The sequence below is a fragment of the Anomalospiza imberbis genome, chromosome 8 (assembly GCF_031753505.1).
Source record: "Anomalospiza imberbis isolate Cuckoo-Finch-1a 21T00152 chromosome 8, ASM3175350v1, whole genome shotgun sequence".
Lineage (NCBI taxonomy): Eukaryota > Metazoa > Chordata > Aves > Passeriformes > Viduidae > Anomalospiza > Anomalospiza imberbis.
Window position 1 is genome coordinate 22,230,853 of NC_089688.1, and position 20,506 is coordinate 22,251,358.

The window sequence follows — 20,506 nt, forward strand, 5'->3', positions numbered from 1 at the left end:
AAGATAAGATCTGCTACCGTGTGTCATTCACTGCACACCAATGGTGTGAGATGTTTTTACTTTAAGACAAATGAAATTAATCTGCACGACGTTCTCTATATATAGAGTGGTACATTTAAAATAAATCAGTTCATTCCTTACCTTTTGACTTGGAGTCATTCTGTTCCTGTCCTGCTCAACAGCGACACTTAAGAATTTCCTAAGTTCACTGGACTTTTGGCCATCTTCTCTTTCAGAGATTCCATGCTTCCTTTTCCTCAGCTCTTGGTTAGAAAAATGCCAGCAATGTAATCTACTTTTTATGTTGCTAGAGAAGCTTCACTTGTAGCTGTGCTGCTATATTAAGCCCTGCTTTTGCATGTGACCTGCTGCTCCAACTTCACTTTTCTTGAGCAGGCATTTGTTTTTGTTGATATGTTTGCATATGGAATTTTTTTTCTTTTTCTATGTGAGGTTGTTTTGTGTAGTTTTCTTCTCACTCCTGCATGCTCCCAACCTGCTGTCTGTTTGCAGTTTGATGCCCTGGATGGAGCTGGATGGCAAATATCTCTACCTGTCTCAAGCGGAGAACATCCAGGCCTACCACCTCTGTGCAGAGGGGACAGGTTTGCAGTGTCACCCTCAAGCCATCTTCTCTGGCCACCAGGAGGACGTGTGTCGTTTTGTTCTTGTCAACTCCAACATTGTCAGTGGAGGGGGGTAAGTCAGTGAAGGAGCCGAGGGTTTTGCCACTGAAGTTGGAAAGATTCTGTGTGACTCCAGCCCAGAGCAGAGGAGCCAGTTTTGCTACACAGCATCCTCATACTTGGCTGTGGTCAGCTGCTGCTTCCTCTCTTATAATTTTGGTTCTGGCCTGAAAAAGCTTCTCCTGCAGTAGTAGTGAAGGAGCTGAGTCTCATACTGTTGACCTTAAAAAGTGTCCTTTGCTCTTGTAAACTTGTGTTGATGTCCACAGGATTGTGGAATTGGGAATGACTGATCAGGCAAACCTGACTGCTGTGCAAATTTCATTTCTTTCCCTGTTAGAGCCAGGGTATCTAGACTCTTCTAATAATCAGTACTGCTGGTTAGCCGGGACTGCAGTAGTGCGGAAAGTTTTCTAGAGACAAGTGTGTGTTTATTACACCCACTGATATAATTGTGGAGAGGGGAAAAACTGCTAAGCCTTCCAGCACACACACACTTCTCCAATTAATTTTGCATTTGACTGGACTTTTAAAGTTACAGCAAGTGACAGGACTTTCATTAATCGCTAAAACTATAAAAAATATACACAACAGTTAAGCACAGAATTGGGAGAGACAAGCATGGCTGTCTGCCCTGGGTATTGTGGGACTTTCCCCTGTGAACTGTAGACCAAAATTCAGGTGAAAATGAAGGCTTGCATTTAAAATTCCAGTAACTGTATTGGTTGAAAAAGGTCTAAATGTCTGCGTAGTTAATTCAAAGCACAGCACCCTGCATGGCTGCTCTGAAATGAATGCAAAGCTGAGGCTTGGGCATGGGTGAGAATGTCCTCTGACTTGTTCCCTTACTCCAGCCATTCAGCATACAGACAGGATTCTGGCAAGCTCAAAGCAGTAGGAGGAGAAATGGCTGCTTTGCTATAGTTTCTGCAGCTTAACACAAAGATAGCCAGGAAAATTTTCATGTGCATCAGATCAGGCTTTAACTGGCCAGATGTGGAATTGCAAGAGAACAGGTGATGTGTGAAGAGTGGAGGGTTAATAATGCTGCATGAATTTCAGCCCCTGTCAGAGAACAGTCCTGGTCTTTTTGTAGCACTCCAAAGCATTAGTGGAAGGTGCATGTCCAAAAGGTACAAATTCGCTGCCTGTGGATTTGTTTTTCAGAGATGGAAGTATTGTCCTTCACAAGATCCATGGCTCCTACAGCGTCAAGTTCTCTGCGCATGAACAAGAGGTGAACTGTGTGGACTTCCAAGGTGGCCTCATTGTCAGCGGCTCCCGGGACCGAACAGCAAAGGTGAGCAGGGAATGTTTCAGCAGGTGCTGCTGTAGAGGTGACTTCAGAGGTCTTGTGCCATGAATATTTAAGTGTCAGCAGAACTGTTTTGAGCCCTGTACTCCTTGCAGGAGGAATGCTGACTGTCTTGGCTCATGTCTCTGAAAAGATGCTTGCTCTGCCAGGCTTGTTAGAAAGAGATTTGGCAGTAATTTACAGTATCAGCTGCTGGCTTAAACTTGGAAGTGCAGAAGGCAGCAGCTGATGTTTTGCTTCTTTCCCTGTACATTCATCTACACTGTAGTGGAGATGCATGCCAGTTAGTGTGAAATTTGCTGTATGGATCTCAAACCCATCCTTGTTTTGTGATTTAACATTGCAATGGGGTTTAACATACTCTCTGTTATATATGCAATCTCTGTAAAGGATAGGATGATGTCTTTTCCAAATCTATGGTTATTTGCTAATTTTGTGGTTTGTTTATTTGTGTTATTTGTTGGGGCTTTTCTTGTTTTGTTTTTTTTTTTCTTTCAATGGTTCTTGATTTGCAAACCAGGAATGAAGTTAGACTATGAGTATTATTAGCTCCCATTTTTCTCTTCCAGCTGGCATCACTGGGTCCTGTCACGTAATTTTTGACTATTTCTTTTCGAGGCAGGACCTTGTTGATTTTTGTCCTTCTGGATCTGGTTGGCAATGCTTTGTTCCTGTGTGGACCTGGAGAGTTGTTAATTGGAGCTGTAATCAGCTCTGTTTGATCCGTTTAGGAAGCTCTACACAGATGTTTCACCCTTACCCTGCTAGCATGATGCGGTACCTGTAGTATCTTCGCAACCACTTGTTTCATTGTTTGGAAGTGGTTGCTGTGTGTTGACTGTGTTGGTTTTTGCTCCGGGTAGGCTGATAGACACTCTTGGTTCTTGGTTTATATCATAGAGCATTCATGGAGGTAAGAGGAAAACCAGCTAGTTCCTGTTTTTCAAAAGGGGAAGTTGAAACAAGGAAAGACTTAAATGTCTCTTTCAGGGTTTTATAGGAAGTGTGTGAAGCAGCATGACCCAATTTCTTTTTTGTTGGTCCCTCTGTACAGATGTACTCCTGAGTAAAATCACTTCCAAGTAAAGCAAGCAATGTTCTGATGCGAAAGGCAATTTTGGGATTGCGGTTTGCCTCCTGGGAGCAAGACCTTGATGCTGCTTTGTCTCACACTTGAGCAGTGCTGCTCCTCTCTGGTCTGTGGATCCTCTTTTCTGGGAGAGTGCCTTGCTACTTCTCTGACAGCTGGAGGACAGACATCTCCGACCTTGAGAACAAATTCCTGGAGCCTAGAGGGGAATTTGAAGCTGTTTTTCTTAGAGCTAGTGTGAGATCTTGCCCACACAGTGCTCCCCATAGCATATACTCTGGGGATGTTCACCTCTTATTTTTTATCATCTCTTTTGTAGGCTGTCTTGTTTGCGTGAATGAGACTCTTGGAGGGTGGAAGGGAATCCCTACCAACCTTTTAAAGGGGCTCTAAGTGTCTAAGCTATTGAGGGCTCTGCTGAGTGTTGATTAGGACTAAGCCCTGAAGAGCTGTTAATGTACATTCCTCTGTGATAGGCAGCAGATAGTGTGCTCTGAGCAATATTTTTAACCTGTAGGAGATAGGGATGCCTTAAAGGAGTTAAGCTTTTCTGCTGCTTTTGCTGACACTAGGTGCTAAATTCCCCGCTGACAAGAATAGCCTGCAATCCTGGGCATTATCAACAAACAAACAAATAGGGCACTCTGCGCTTTGAAGTCTTGAAGCAAAACATTGGGGGTTGGTTACAGACAACTGAGGGGCTTGAGTCCTGTAGGCCAAGAATGATGGCAAGGTGGAGAAAATGAGGGCCACTAGCAGAGGCCTCAGCAAGAATTTTGGAGTCTTTATTAGGGCCCAGAAACAAAGGGGTGAACTGGTGGAAGGAGATGTGCATGTTTGCACTGTTGGGAGAGGGGAGGAATTCTCTTATACTGTCAGTGAGCAAGGGCAGTGTGAAAGCAGCCTGGGGTACACTTGAAAAACTTGGTCTAAAGGGGGGTCTTATAAAAGAAAATTACTTTACAGGCTGGTGAATTATTCACTTTATAGTTAATATTAATGGAAAATTTTCAGGGATGCTACTAAGTCTTCCCACACTGTTCAAGAGAACAGATTTGAAAAAATCTGGTTGTCATTTATTTAACTATAGAAGATGAGCAGTTTGTGTTGAATGCTGCCCTTGGAGAGCAAGTGGTGAAGGGGGTGCTCTCTCTGTTACCAGTGGTGTGGAAGGTCATCCTGATAAGCTGAATCTTTGTGTGACTTCAAGTGCTTGTTTCTGCTAGCAATTGAAGGCTCTGCTCCCCCAAAATAAGTAATTGGAATTCAGGGAGAGGGTCTGCGGGAAGGTAAGCATGGCAGTTTGGGCAGCTCTTCCAGCACAACATCAGCAGCATGTATCATACCTTCTGCTATTTTGGTGATGTGGCATAACACGCATCTCTCTCTTTAGGTTTGGTCCCTGTCCGCAGGCAGAGTTGGTCAGTGTCTACATACAGTGCAGACAGAGGATCGAGTGTGGTCCATTGCTATCAGCCCATTATTAAGGTAACAGATCTCTTTATTCCCAATTTTCAGCAGAGAGAAGTAAAGGAGTTGGATAGGCTGTGTGTCCACAAATCTTTGTGAGGCATCAATGTGACAGTTCAGGGAGTTTATTTGTGTGAAGGCTGATCAGGTGCTTGTGCCTGCAGCAGGAGCTCAGGGAAGAGCATGTGGTCTTTATTTCCTATACCAGCAGACTGATCCCCCTATAAAGAGGCCGTGAAGGTGGCCCTGGGTTCCTCTTTGTGCTGCAGGTGGGACCTGTTCATTGTTTCTTGAAGAAGGAACACTGACTTGCTAATTAGAAACAGTGAGCTGGATCCTCTTGAGATTTTCTATGCTGAAAAGATGCCAACCTGTATTCTCATTCTCTGGCAGAAGAGATGCTGAAACAAAAGGTCTCTGCTTGAGAGCCGCATGCAGTGGTTAGAACTCAGGTTTTTTTGAACATGTTGACCTGGCAAAGATGAAGTAGAGTTCGGGGATGTGGTTTTCCAGCTTCTCTTGCCTGTAGCTCGGTGCTTCTAGTGCAGGCATAATGCTACAAGTACAGCTTCAGCATGGGAGGCAAGGGAAGTACATACACCAGTGTCTTCCAGGGTGTTCTTTGAAGTGCTCCTGTTATTGAGGAAGTGGAAATCTGAGAAACTCTCACTGTTAAAATCTTACGCCAACCAGCAGTGATCTGTCTCTTTGGTTAAACTGGTCTGCGTGCAAGAGACGTTCTTCCTCAGCATACCTCAGGGAAGATGGAAAGAAGAGCTGTTGTTGCTGCTCATGTGATGTCTGCAACTGCTGAATTTTAGGCTTATGCACAACCAAAATACTGTTCACGACTGCTGTCCCTGTTAGATTTCCAAGCTTGTTTTGCAGGCAGCAGAAACTTAGTGGTACAAAGCTAATGGCTTTATCAGGGAAATGACACTCCAGGCTTCCTATGATTTTGCTGTTGCCCTGTTCCTTTGCTCTGAGTGTTTGAGACCATTAGTGTTTTTGAAGAAGTGCCGCATGCATTAGTGCCGCTACAAGATGTGAGATAGAAGCCCTTTTCTGTCTTCTGTGCTGCAAGGGTCCCTTTTCTGGCAGACAGGCTCTGGCTCAGGCACCGTGGCTGGTTAGAGGCCAGTGGCATTCTGCTTCCTACTCCTAAGTGATGACCTACTGCTGTGGCCTCTTGTCAGGACGGTGTTCCTCTCCGTGGTGTGCATGCTTGTGCACACTCTCTGTCACAATATTTACCCTCAGTCTCCCCACCCCCCCTTTCCTCCCTGCAGGGTGATAAATTGGAGGTGGTGGAACAGCTAACCCATGAACAAGTGGGCTTAAATTGTGCGCTCTCACTTTTTATGAGACCGTGGACTGTACTAGCCTCTCCCACTAGCCCACCCTACTGCACCCTCCCCTTACCCCTCCATTTTTTAGGGAGGGGGGTGTGGAGAATTAGAGCCAATTAGCCACGTCATTAATTCTTCAATTTGACGGCTGATATAGCAGGGCCTGAAACACGCTGCTGACCTCGTATAATGGGAACCCTGCTCCTTAACATATTGACGATGGGAGAAGTTAATTAAAATTCCACAGAGAGAAGGTGTCGGCTAACCTATAAACCTGTCGCTTCTCAGAACAAATCGCAGCCATCCTAGAAGAGAGAGAGGATCAGAGCAGGAGGGCATGTGGTGGGGGTTGGCCAGGGCAAGGGGCAGGGGAGATGAATTTTTCACTAATAGGTTTTTTTACTTGCTGTCTAATGAAGGTGAGTATCAAAAAGATAATATCTGGTTTCTAGGCAAGTCTGCTTTGGGGAGCTCTGTGGTTTCTGTTTTATTTGCAAGAGCCCATATTTCACCCATATGCATTCCCTATGCACTTAGGTCTAAAGCTCTTCCTCCCTTGCAGTCCCCATCTTTCTAGCCAGAGCTTGGATACTTTTGTTCCCCAGTGAGGCTGAACATGGCCTATAACCTCCACTTCCTCCTAAACATTTAACGTGACCTTCTGATTCTCCTTTCTCATTTGTGCTGATGTAAACTGAGATCTCCTCCATAAGGACAGGTAGTTCTACTGGTGTGTAATTGCTGGAGAATCAGGCTCCAACCACCTAAGTATTTTGGCCCATTGCTGCTAAGAAATGGCAGCTGTCTCTGCTAAGGACACAGAGAGCTAAAAGCAGTTGTGTGCAGTGGGGTAGGAGCAAGGAAGGCTTCTCCAACTCTAGCCATTCAAAATTGCTTTGGAGAGGCTGTAGTTTCCTGACCTGGAAGTTTGCCAGGACTTAGACTCTCTAGAGTAGTCAGGGTGGTATTCTTACTGAACTTCAGCTGTTAATGGGCTGAAACTTTTCATCTTTTCAGTGATATCTTCCTCTGGTGAAGCTTCTTATAAAGTATCCCATATGCTCCTGACCCACAGCTGGGTTTTCTGCTGTACCTGCTGTAGTCCTGCACTGCTGGACTGCTACTCTAGAGGACAGTGCCTGTACACTCAGGCTAAACGTTAGAGACTTATGCTCTTGGAGCACAGCTCCTCTGGTTTCAGGCATTTTCTCCTTAGGTATTCTGCTTTGATTTGTCCATAGTTTCCTTGTGTCACTACAGAGATCATCCTGTAGATGTGCAGAGCCAGAGGAGGAGGCTTCCTTGTTCTTAGTGTAGTGCTGCTATTCTGGATGTTTCTGGGTCTGCAAACAGAATGATTCCTATAAGGGAGATTAAGTAGAGGAAAAGGTATTAAAAATGTACCAAGAATATGGGATCATCTCTTCATACTGTGCAGGGAAAAACTGTGCTCAGTCCTTTGCATAACTTTTTCAGCCATGGAAGTGTCTTGACATCCATGTGTGTTGTTGGAACTTCATTGCTTTGGGGATCCCTAACAGTGCACTGCAGGGTAATGGGGATGGGAGGGCATTGTGTTCATTCTGGGTTTTCAGTGGGTCTGCAAGGATATGCTGGTTGGTGTGCTTTGGATAGCAGGTCACACACTGCATGTCACGTAAGTGACTGGAGAAGACTCTGAGAGAGTTCTTAAAGTAGGATACTTAAAATAAGGGTACCTCAGCTTTTTTCAGCCACTGGTTTAATTGATCTCCAAAGCTGTCCTTCTCCATGGATTAGTAAAATGCTGTACTTACTCTGCTGCGTACCCTAAACTACATTTTGTAGCTGCTCATAATCTTCTTCCCCCAACGAGTTCATTTGCCTTTTGAACTCTGCATCATGCAGATGTTAAACTTTCATTTACTGGTGCTTACTGCAGTGACTGATATGTGCTCAGGGACCAGGGCAAGCCTAAGTGCAGTGGACCAATTCAAATGTGCAAAGTGAGGCAAACTTGGGAGTTTCTGGTAGAGCAGTGGAACCTTCATGCTTTGTGATTCCCTGAAGTGGCAGTAGCCAGGGAAGTGAAGGGAGCAGTATACAAGGTAAACTGGAGGGGAAAAAAAAAAGTGGACCTTCATGTTAAGTTTATTATTAATCTTGGATCCAGATTTTTTTGTGTTGAATTTAAAAAAGTACTCAGATCTAAACTGACTTCTCTTGCCAGGTCTGGCCACTGGTATTTGCTATTTTTATTTTTAAATATTTAAATATTATCATGAAATGCTGTACTCAAAGTGTGTCAGATTTTAAAGGAAGCAAAGAGAAGACAGAGGCACACAAATGGTTTCCAATGTGCAACTCTAGATGAGCAGCAGGATGCCAGGGTTCAGCTGTAGATAGAGAGCTAGGAAATCCTTGGTACACTTTGGGGCAATCATAAAGTGCCCTACTGTGACAGAAACATGCTTTGGGTGTGTAAGCCCAAGAGACAATCTCCTTTTTTCTGACTCTGTCATTAGTCTGCTGCAATAGATAACCTCTCCTTGTGGGTGTTGCCTTGGTGAAGTGCAGCTTAACTGCAGAGAGAAGGAAAGTTTGTACTGAAGACTAGCTGTCTGCATTGGATGCTTAATGTAAAGGAAAATAAGTACTTGCATGAACAGCTAAATTTAAAAAGGCAGGCTGGCTCTCCTGTTTATGCAGTGTTGTAGTTGAGACACAACTCCTCTGTTTGAACAAGCTGATTTTAGCATAATTGCCTCTCCCATGGATTATTATGAGGAAGTAATATCCAAGGAGATCTCTGCTTCTATGGACAACCTCAGGCAAATTGTAAAACGTGCCCCAAACTCGTTGGGGAAAGGAAGGAAGAGAAAGGTTACTGACAGGCAACTTTATTGAATGGGCCTCTCTTCCATTGGGGGTGATCAAAATGATTAATTTTGAGGGCTTCTTTTTAATGGTTATCTAGAAACTTCTTGTGAAAGTGTAACAATCTGATTTTGCAGGTTGCCTTAGAGCAAAACAACCCACTTGAATCAGAGCAACTTTGCAGCGGTTTTAACTGCGCAATTGAAGCCCTAATGTGTAGAAGTTAAAATGTTGGATAATGTTCCCCTGCCCTCATTTCTTACTCTGGTTTTATCAGCAGGTTTCCCCTACTGCATATCAAGATGAGTTGTTGGCCGTAGTGTGCTCTACTTTGACCTAGCTTTGTGCAGTTAACCTCTCTGAGTCTGTGAGGAGTTGGGAGAAGTAACTGAGTTTTGTTCAGGTTTGTGCATGGCCAGCAAAACAGCTGGCAGCAATAGCTCTGCTGTCCTTGGGGATCTTCGTAGAGCCTGGTTGGCTTGAATAATTGAGAGGGGACTCTGACCTGCAGCTGTTTCTTAAGCAGGGCAGGAAGAACCTGCTTAACTGTGAGATCCCAGAGTGGACGTGCAGAGTTAGTGGTGGCATTAACTGCCATCTTTTACTGACCTCAGAGGGCGATCTGGATCTGGGTTTCTAGGTATATGCAATAGTCATAACTGACTTGGTGCTCTTTCACCCTAAAGCTGAAGAGCAGGAAATGAGTATCAGTTTCTCCCCTCTGGAGCTAAAATGACACCTGTGTCTTATCCATCTACCCTGACTGTTCCCTTGATGTTGCGAGGAAGAAGACTTTGTTTTACTTTCTTTAATTGTGTGATAATGACTCTATTTGGTCTTTTTCATGTGTGTGAAGACATGAACACACATGTCCGTTTTCCCTCTCCTGTAGAAACAAACAAATATGCAAACATTTCTATAGATTGAGAAACTGCAGCTTACCTTTCTTCACTTCAGTTTCTTTATTTTGCCCTCTAAAGCTCATGTGATTGACTTCCTCCCTTTTTGTCGCTTTTGGCCAATACTCTGATGTATATATTTTCTGTGACTGCGTGAATTGGCTCACTAGTGGTTGCAGGCAGGTAAGCAGGTTTTGGGAGGCAGTAGCTGACTGAGTTGGAACGCAGACATCTGTTTCTAATTGTGTTGAGCTGTGTTGCATATTGATTTTTTTTTTCCTCCCCCTGCAGTTTTTTTATCATTTTTCCCCTTGCTTGAGGGGAAAGTCTGTCTCAGAAAGCTTGGAGGAAGCATCTTTCTTGTGCTGCATGGTTTGCACAGGAGAATCCATGACTGTTTAATCAATGTGACAGAAGAAACTTAGTTGAGGGGGCTGGCAACCTTACGGTTTGAGGTTTCCATTTCCAGTTTGTGATTGTTTTCTCTTTGCTTTTTAAGTTTGCAGGGGGAGAAGGTAACTTCACCAGACCTTGGCTGCTGTTTACCTTTGCTCGGTTGTGCAGTGTGCCTTTGTTTTTCCACCTTTGATCAGTGTCCTGCCAACAGATAATTTAGCAATTGCATCCTAGGGTGGAAGTGTGGAGTTAATGTTAAAATTAGGGTTTTTTTCCTTTCCTTACTTCTGTGGCTGATGGAGCAGAGAAGAAGAGAGGGGAGGTGAAGGGGGCCATAAATTCTAGACCTGGTGATTCTGTTCCTTGTAGAGAAATGAAAGCCTCTGATGTCTCTTCAGCACTTTCATTAACATTTAAATTAAGGGTTTGTTTTTCAGGTGGCTTCAGTCGAAGCCCTTTCATAGTCTGACACATGGAGGCTGTTCTCTCTCCTTTTCTCTCTTTCTCCAGCTTGCATATCAGTGTACAATAGTAATCACTGTTTTATTTTTTTTTCTGATCTCTCAGGAGGGCAGCGACCTGACAAGCTGTACCAGAGGTTCAAAGAGAAACAGAAATGGAGTGCAAAGGTAGATGAGCAGGAGGATGCTAGGTTTCACTCCTACAATTAGAGTGGTGTCTGTTCCCTCCCTGCCTTTCAAATGACTGCTTTTGGGGGCGGGAAAGGACGCAGAGGGATGGACCTTTCTTGCGTGGTGAGAGCCCCAGGTGCAGATGCCTCTAAGCAGGCTCAGCTTCCACTGTTACTCCTCCCAGATGAGGCTGAACCTGTCACTCAGAGGATGCAAGCTCATGCCCTGAGGTGGGAAGTGAAGCTGTAGTGTCCTAAGATAGCAGCCTGGCCCTTCTAGAGGAGTGTTGATTCACTCTGAGGACAGCAGGAGACTGGCCCTCAGCCTGCCATTGGCATTTGAAAGGAGGGTGATAGTGAAGGATATTGCCCTGAAGTAAAGGCAATATCTGTCTTTTGTGCTGCAGGGCTTAAGTAATGTCTGCTCGGAGCCCAGCAGCTTACAGTGTCTGAGGTGTCAGTTTGGATCTTGGCTTACAACGACCTAAACCAGACCATGCTTTGCCATGGCTAAGCAGTTTTTGGTATAAGAGCAATTGGTTCAACATCAAGAAAAAAAAAAAGCTGTTGTCCTCCTGCTTCAAACAGTTGTGCAACAGCCAAGGAACAAAGGGATGGTTTTAGGTATGTCAATGACTTGCAGTGGAGAAGCAATGTAGTAGGATTTGTGTAAAGACATTAGTCTTTGTCTCAGAGCTCTTTTGAAATCTTCCACGTCTCATCTCTTACCCAGCTGGTCACCACTGATAGGCTGTTACCTTCTGCAGGCTCTCTGACAGGAATTGGGGGGCTCCAGTAGCACTGCAGTGTTATCTTGTAGCTAAAATACAGAGGAAAATGAGCCAACACATGAGCAGTGTTTAGCATAAAGAAACTTGCAGCTTGGTTGCTGTGACTGTTCCACTTTCTATGACTTCACTATACTACCACCCCAGATTTGTTTTCCTTTCACTAAGGCCTTTATCCAGGTGGGCTTTGAAGAATGCCAACAGGATGAGAGCAGCAAGTTGGCATGGGATCAGAAAGGGTGTTCCCTGAATGACAGTAGATATGGTGCATAAAGAAGAGTGCCAAAAATTTCTGTTTCTTCAAGACTGATCATAAGTGGGCCAGTGGTGCCCATGACTTACACCATACAGCTTTTCTGGAGGACCTAATTCAAAGTCATGCACTTGCAGAAGCATCCTATATATGCTGAATTATGTTGCTGTTATGGAGTTTGGATTTTTTCCTTTCCTTTTTGTGTGAACTATCACAGACTGTAGTCTGTCATTTCTTGTGTCACTTGTCAGGTTGAAGTATTATGTCTAACTGTTCTGAGTGTATGGTGATGACTCAGTGAGTGATGCAGAACAACCTTTCAGAGGCAGTTGATCTTGTCCATGTTCTGAGTGCTCTGGAGCTGTCTCATGGGATGTGCTTCTCTGAGCCCATCTGACCCTTGCTCTGATTGTTTTGTCTGCATCTCATTGTTCTGGCAGTGCACATGGCTCCTACCTCCTCTCTGTGAGATATATCTGTGTAGTCCTAAAAGCCACCACCATCGGCATCATCTTGGTATCTTCATCCTGTATCATGCAAGGGGGGAAGTCAGAATGTCTGCTCTGCACTACTGGTGTCGATTCACTCTTGCATGTGCTTCAGTTTTGGGAGACTCAGAGATTCACATCTTCTGAGTTTTTCTTCAGGACTCTCTGTGGATGGTGCTGACCATGTTTGGTGAAACCCACAGCCCATGCAAACCAAAGATATCAGCAATAGGAAAGAGGATGTTTAATGTTTGTCTCACAGTGTCCTCGATCGTGGCTTCTGAGCCACCTCCAGTGTTGCTCACTATAACTTTTCAGTGAGAAATGCTTTTAATTTAAGCTCTCCTGAGGCTGCATGCCAGCACAGAGCTCTGCTTGGCTGCCCTAGTGGTACTTGGGACAAGTGTGCTGCAGCACCAGCTGGGGCAACTCCTACTAATTCGCTGTGGAAGCTCCAGTGTATTTATGGGTGGAGAGGACAGGGGGATGCTTGCTCTCCCACCTTCCCCCAAGTTGTCTCAAAAGTCCTTGGTGCATCTTTGATTAGGTGTGGGTCAGAAGAATTTCCACATCGTGACCTTAATAACTGGGGTTGATTGGCAGGCAGTCTGCAGAGAGGGAGCAGCCTGTCCCTTTCATCTCCCTTGGTGCCGTGCTGGGACAATGGGCCAGCATATTTTCCTTGTTGTTCCTCATTTGAAAAGGGTCTGGTATCTCTACTAGGTACCTGTGACATGGGGGTCTTGATTGGGGTCTCATAAAGGGCCCTGTCACTGTGTCCAAAGGCCAGGAATACAAAGGCGGTCAGTGGGTGGGGGTCTCAGCTGACCACTGAAGAAGGGAGGGGAGGGTCCTGGAGGCAGTGGAGGGAGAAGCAACCCCTGATGGGCGACTTTAAAGGGGGGAGGGGGGGAGGAGGCGGCCCATTTTTGTCCCGAACTCATCAAGCACATCTGCAGAATTGTCCCAGCCTCTGCCTCCCAGTTTCAAAAGAAAATGATCGTTTGATAAACCGTCCTGATTCACCACTTTCTCACAAGGGAGGGAGACCCACCTTTGACCTCTATGATTTCACATTGGGCCCAGCTCCCCCCCATCAAATTGCTGGAGAAACTTTGAAATGCATCCCTTGTGCTCCCTTTCCTTCTCCCTCTTTCCCTTTACTCTCTCTTCCCCTTGCTATTTTTTTTCTCTTTAGTCCCCCTCCTCCTCTTCCCACCACCCCCACCTTCCCCACTCTCCCGCTTTGTAAAAAAGCAGGCGTACTGCTTTGGAGTTTAGGCAAGTAATTAGTAAAATCTTTTCTGCAGCACAATAAAACCACAGCCCTTGGCCTGCATATTCCCACAATTTACATACTCGCGGGCCTTCGAGAAAACAAGTGGTATTCCCAGTGCATCGTTGCCTATGAAAATCATTTGGAAGGCAGGGAGGGGAGGGTGCTGAGACCCACTCGCTCCTGCGAGCTATAGGAATGTGCATGAATATATTAAAATGTTTTCACACAATGCTTGTATTTTCCAATGGGAAGAGGCATCTTCTGGATGAAAGGCGGCTGGCCCAGACACAGGCCTCTTCCAAACGCTCTTTCCCACTCAGGGTTTGTTTGCATGGACCAGATAGAGAGGGGGCCTGGAAGGGGAGGAAGGGGCAAGGCTGCTATCCATGAAGAGTAAATCTTTGTGTGCCTCTTGCCTGCTCCCCATTTGTGGTCCCAGAAAATCAAATTATGAGGGAATTGTGTCTGCAGAGGGAGGCAGGAAGGGAGATCATCAGGACTTTCTGCAAAAGCTTTTGGAGGCATTGGAAATGTAGAGAGGAAATAGCTTGTAATGGACCATATAGTGCTGTGACCAATGGGATTCAGCGGCTGCAGCAGGAAATGACTGAAAGGGAGCTGACTACCTTGAGCAGAATTAGCAAAGTGCCTATTAATAACAGAAAACACTCTTGCAGTACTTTTCCATCTTTATCTTACTGTCAAAAACAGGCTAGTCAATGCTCAGTCTGGGCAGTATGTCCAGCTGTTCTTCTACTTTTTCCAAGAGGGTGGTTGTTCCAGGCTATGGCACCAGTGGAACCCAGCAGTTTCCACTCCTTTTCAGTCAGGGCCCACTTAGCTGCCTTTCCTCCAAAGAGGTTCTTTGGGCACTTTCAACTTACAGGATGTTGACAACAGGTGTGTGGTGAAACTTGTGTTGAGAGAGTGTAGATCTATGATTTCCTTTCTAACAGACAAGAACTGACGGAGAAAACTGAAGTGAAAGGAAGGGAGAGGCTGAACACAAGTAATGAATAACTTGGCTTAGGAGCAGGGTTTGTATGTAGGGAAGACTGTGGGTTCAGCTCCAGGAATACTGTTTTATTTGAGAATATTGGGGCAGGCTTCAAAGAGGCTTTGCTTGGAGGTAGGATGGTGACTGCATTTTTTATTATTTTTGTTCAGTAATAGTCTTTTGATGACTTTGAAAGCCCTTTGAAATTTCTTTGGGAAGTGGTGTGGCACCAGCAAGGTCATCTGGATGCCTTTTTCCCTATGTGGTGCCAGCTCTTCTGGGTGGATGACCTGTCCAAATGGGTACTGCCCTGAGGATTTACATGTCTGTCCAGCCACAACCATGGCAGCACAAATTTATGGATGCCATGACGAGCTATTCCAAGACCCATCTGTAGTCTCTGCTCTCCTGAAGGAATTTTCAGAACGCAGACTCCCAGAACAAGGCATAAGCCATTTAGAGAGGAGTGGGAAAGCTTTATTGAGAATTTCTCCTCAGCTGAGCCAGCTCTTCATGTCCTTTCTGACCAGACTCTCCCTGTGACAGATGAGAGAAAATGTATTCCCCAAGACCTACAAAGAGCTAAACAATTTAGCATCTCAAAACCTTTTGCAAAAGAGTATTCTGCATGGCAGCTGTTCTAAAATGGATCTGCAGAAGTAGCAAAGCTCTGTAATGCTATTGCTCCTGGCTGGCCTCCACTGGTCATACTGGTGTTGGTCATGGTACAAAGGTCTCTAACATTTTGTTGGAAACAACCAACAACCTAACTTGCAAGAGGGCTTACTTCTTATTTTTAATTATTGTCTTCCCAATTCCCTGCTCCTCCCCTTCATCTTTCTGCATTTCTTAAAGAGGCAGTGGAGGGAAAAAAGCTTTGGTTTTTGTTTGGGAAGGGGGTTAGCAAGGGCGACATGGCCCCTGCAACCTCTCATAGGGGTGTCTTGTCAGGGCGCGGCATGGAGGGCACAAACAGATCATAACCTTTAAATGAAAATGTGATGGAGGGGAGAGATGAAAGCAGTGAAACAAATTAGATACATCTAGAGGGGGTGCTCAACTGGAGAAAATTAGCATTTCTTCCTAATTGGAGTGCAGGGCATTCCATTACAGGGTTTCATTACAAGGAGGGGAAGCAGTGGGCCTCTTTGGAGGATTCCCCCCTGCCCTTGGTTTTTCTAGACATAAAAAAAATATATTTGAGAGAGAACTGCAAAAGTACTGAATTTATCAGAGTGAAGGTTTCAGACTACTGCAGGAGGAAGAATTATAGTAAAGCACCATTTCTTTATTTATTAAGACAAGAAAGTGATGATTGTGTACACATGAAGGGAGTTGCTACTCCTAGTTTTCCTGAAGGAAACTAAAAAGTATACAGGAGGCTGCAGGTGATGATAACTTTCTGATTCAAGTACTTGCTGAATCAAATTTCTAGACTATCCAAAATGCACTAGTTTGTTTGAAGCAAAGGGATGTGTTTTTTATTATGATCAATGGAGTCAATTCAAGCTGTTTTATAGTGCATATCAAGTCCATGCTGCACAAAACACTTGTTCAATGTGTGTTTGCCTGATTCTACCTCTAACTAGAGCTGTTGTATCCAACAGAAATTTGCATATATTCCTGGGAAGACAGTGGCCAACTTCCAGCACAGAATGTCTGTGGCTGCTTTGGGGCTTGTGCACAGCTTTGTGGTCCAAATAGCTTGTGCCAACTTGAGGAACAGGCAGACATGGGTGTGCTTTTTATGTACATCTGTATGTGTGAATGGGGGCAAGGAGTAACTCAGAGAGAATTCAAGGGACAAGGTTTTGCATTGCATTTCCTGGTTAGAAGTGGAGGGAGACAGTTTTTTTTTCCCAAGCATGGTCTGGATTATTTATCAGTCAGTGCTCTCAGGAAAGCCTGAGGGGGGAGAGGAGAAGGGAGAGGAAGAAGAAGAAGAAGAGAAAAGCATACTTTCTTCAGATGTGTGGTATGCAATGTATGTTGCTCTTCCAATCTACAGTTACAAACTTTTCTGTTCCAGCTTACGAGAGGGAACACATGAGCGTATCAATATGGATTTTAGGAAACTGCTGAAGGACGGGTTCTGTCTACAGAGAAGGTGTATCCTGGCAGAGGGGGAGATGTTTGCAGCAGCACTGCCTTCATCCTGGGCAGGTTCTGTCATCCATGTTCTCGGGATGAGGTTGCAGATGGTATGAATTTACAAAAGTCATAAATAATAAAAGTCTCTGACTTACCACTTACTGCTGAATTTTGGCATTTTTACACAGAGCATAGCACTGCCCATAGGAATATCTTTAGGCTTAGAGAAAATACTGATAAAAATGAAAACATGGCTCAGAGATGGGCTTTTTCTATATTAGGTCTGGCACACATCAGGATGATGATGATGTCTCCTGTCGCAGTATTCTCCTTGTCACTTCAGTCCTCACAGAAGATGCTTGGCAGACTGTTTAAAATAAGGCAAGAGGGGAACAGGACCAGAGAGGCTGAAATTTGGAGAGGAGCAAATGAGTAACACAAGATAGGCATCCTTGAAGGGAAACCAGTTCCTCTGAAGAATGGGAATTTCTCCTTAATATGTGATCTGGCTTGAATGCTGATACACTTTCAAATGGAGCATGCCAGAGTGCCTCTTGCCTGTAGCTAAGCTTCAGTTTCCTTGGGTTGCTGGCAGTTTGAATCTCTGCTGTGAGTTGAATTGAACACTGGAAACGTGGACGGAATTGTGTGGCTCTGACTGTCTTCTTGGCTCCATTGCCTCTGGTTTCTTTTCAGAGCAGTGTGGGACTGTTACAGACTGGAAGGCAGAGTGGAAAGTCTGTTCTTTCTGTGCAGTGTTGCCTGTATTGTGTTCTGTGGTTCATTATCTAGGATTTGTCAGGTCTTCTCTACCTTCCCTCCCAACTGCATGGAACACAACTGCTGCAACCACTTCCTTGCTCTTAAGAGGTGTTGTGGGTTCATGATGCTCCATTCACCATCCCTACATGTGGGATGTACTCTTACTGCTTTGTAGGTGTCCTGACATTTAGCAGGTGCAGGGCTAATTTGGGACCAGGTATTAAAGTCAGCTTTTAATGTGCATTGCCCTGTCTAATTAGTGAATTCTTGTTCTTTCTCCTCTGAGATTGAAGCACATATTCCTTTAAGTCTCACCGTCCATCAAAGAGGACTTGAATGAGGCCCTGCTATGGTTGGTAGACACAGGCAGCTAATGACAAGAGAGAGCCCATTTCCTTTGTGAAGAGAGACCTGTACCAAGGTGATTTATAGTCCCAAAGATTTATTAGTGTGGGGGCTGAAGAGTCTTGCAAGCTGGAACCCAACAGCTTACGTTTTTTTCAGGGGAAAAAGAAATCTGTGTTCCTCTTCCCCACTCCTGAAAGAGGTGAACTCATCAGAAGCAGCAATTTCAGACTGAGCTGGGTCAAGCAGCAGTTGCTATTATTGCTGTGCTTGGTCTCTTCCTTCTGGTGCAGCTGTGTTGAGCTTTACACCTGTGCTTTGTTCAGTGACCTGATTTGGCTGTTCAGGCTGATTTAATGAGGGATGGGGATGGAGCAGGACTGTCTGATTGAAGAGTTTCTCTCTTGCATCTGATTTTCTGTCTTGGCTTAGAGCATGTTTTAATTTTCTGTATACTTCCCCTGGATTTTCTCCTCTTTGACAGTGGAGAAGCAAGGAAGCCTGCTCCCGATATTAGAAAAGCAGTAATGTTTCTCTAACATCTGTTTTCTGATGGTCTCAGAGCAGAAGGTTGTGGAGGTGAATGATACCAGCAGTTTTGAAAGCGATTTTGTAAATTCGTGGATAGCAGGTTCATAATGAGGAACTAGGGGGATACACTCTTTGAAATCCTTAATACAGAAACTGTGGATGCAAAATGAATGACCACAGAAGGTTGCCATTCTTACATGTTCTTGCTGAACAGCGTCTGCCAGTACCACTGGAGATGAAAAAGGTGAGCTCGATGGGCCATAGCTTGACAAAAGTGGTCATTTCTCTTCTTCTTCTGGCCATGGTGGGCCAGTCCAGCATACTTCTACCCCAGCATCTGGTGTTCAGCAGTGGTCAGTAGTAAATGTCTATGGAGAAGGTAAGAAACAAGAGCAAAAGATCCTTTTCCTGCCTATTCCTTCCCAGCTTCCAATGAGGAGATGTTAGGGTTTCCCTGGCTAAAGTTTTCATCTGGACCAATGTTTCTATCATATTTGCAGAAGATAGCTGTGTGAGCAGCTCATCTCTTCTTTCTGAGCCTGTTAATGTTCTGGGCTTCATAGGCTCCTTTCAAATTCAGTGTTGTGTCCTGAGGAAGAAACATGTTAATTCATTTTTAAACCTTTTGCCTGATTGTCTTATGTGGTTACACAGTGAATGATTTCTCTCTCTGGATACCTTTCACTCTGTTTTAAAGTTTTAATATTTTTCCCAAGCTACCCTAACTCTAGTATCGATGGCCTTGTATGAAGCAGTAGCAAGCCACAACTTGCAGGTACTTGCTGGCCAGTTGTTGTTTGGAGTGGAGTTGAGGCATCCCTGACCTGTGGTAAGCTCATCACTTCCTCCCAGTGCAGCCTCTGATTGGAGTCCACAGAGATGCAGCCCAACATGAATTGATGGCCATGTAATTGGTTCTTGTGTATTCACATGATAAAAATGAGTGACAGTTTGACTGGGACACTTATAACTGGCTACAGAATCAAATACTGATGTTTGAGTAATGTGCTCATTTCAGTCTAGGACGTGTGAGTGAGCTTGGTTTTGGCATTTCTCTGTGTGGGTGTTTGACTTAACAAGTAGAAATTGTTCTTTTAATAGCTGTGTTTTTGGATGTGACTTCCTAAATTCTCAGAGCACATGGAAATAGGGCAAGCAATGGAAAGGAAAGGAGGAAACTGTGGTTTCACACTCCTACCCACGAAGCTACCTATGCATTTAAAGCTTCCAGACTTCTGTTCGTTAAAATGTTGGGAGGACTGACTGCCAGCAGATTGTCCTGCTTCACCTAGACAGCAGCTTACTGAGTGGCAGGAGGCAGTGTGGTACTTAATATCCCTTCATCAGATATTTTTTGTGATCAAAGGAGAATGTATGTTAGGGAATCCTCTGTTCCATTGCAGACTTGAGATATGTGCCTGAAGAGTCTTTTTCTCAGTCCTTTCCAATGCAATCCTTTCCCTCCTATACTGTTTTATGTGTAATTTCCCCCCAATATACTGGCATAAAACGTCGTAATAAATTACTGCTCGACTTCTTGTCTTATCCTTTTCCAATCTCTATGCCATCTATTTTGCCTGATCACTTTCCTATCTTCATCTGGCTTATCTCAGTTATCAGTGAAATTCAATAATTCTTAGCCTTCATTGCAGCTCAGCCTGATTACAGATACTGAAGGTGAAAATCTGTGCTGTGAAACTATACCTTACTGATGTCAGCATGGTTTGAACTCTGGCTTCTGCAAAACTTTTCCAGCGAGTTTTTGTGTGGTTTGGGATCTGTGTGGGAGGTGGCCACTAAACGTCTTTATACCTTTGATGTGTATTATCTGTTAATGAAACCTTGTATACCTTTCTCTGCATGCAGGGCTGGGGCTTTCTGGCCTGACTGCCAGGTTTGATTTCTCACTCTGGTGCTTGCTCACAACCAAGCATGCCCTGAACCTGCAGATGGGGAGGAGGGGTTTTATTCAGGATCGTGGTTGCTTAGGGCTGAAGAGTTGACATACTCCAAACACATAGTATGAAAACCCTGAAGCAAATCCTATTGCATAGAGTGGAGAACTGGGGAGGTGGAAGCTGCCCAGAGCTTTAAGGGCAAGTGGATTAAGGTTGTTGCAGGCGTGTCTGTGTCAGGACTGGAATGATCAGAACAGGAAAGCTCTAGGAGTCATTTCATGGCTGAGTTAAACGCAGATGAGGCTTTGCTTCCCTCCTCCACAGAGCACCTGTGTCTCCATGCCTCAGTGTGCTGGCTCTCTCTGTGTGTAGCATGTGCTCC

General features: G+C 44.7%; 1 protein-coding gene across 3 annotated transcripts in view; it reads left to right on the plus strand.

Annotated features, from left to right (window-relative positions):
* FBXW4 (F-box and WD repeat domain containing 4) overlaps positions 1 to 20,506 on the plus strand; it is a 60,498-nt gene that overhangs the window by 14,108 nt on the left and 25,884 nt on the right. For all 3 annotated transcript variants that reach the window (XM_068197865.1, XM_068197866.1, XM_068197867.1), the window contains 3 exons: positions 514 to 699; positions 1,854 to 1,986; positions 4,485 to 4,579. In XM_068197865.1, coding sequence (XP_068053966.1) covers positions 514 to 699; positions 1,854 to 1,986; positions 4,485 to 4,579 — 414 coding nt within the window. The remainder of the gene's footprint in view (positions 1 to 513; positions 700 to 1,853; positions 1,987 to 4,484; positions 4,580 to 20,506) is intronic.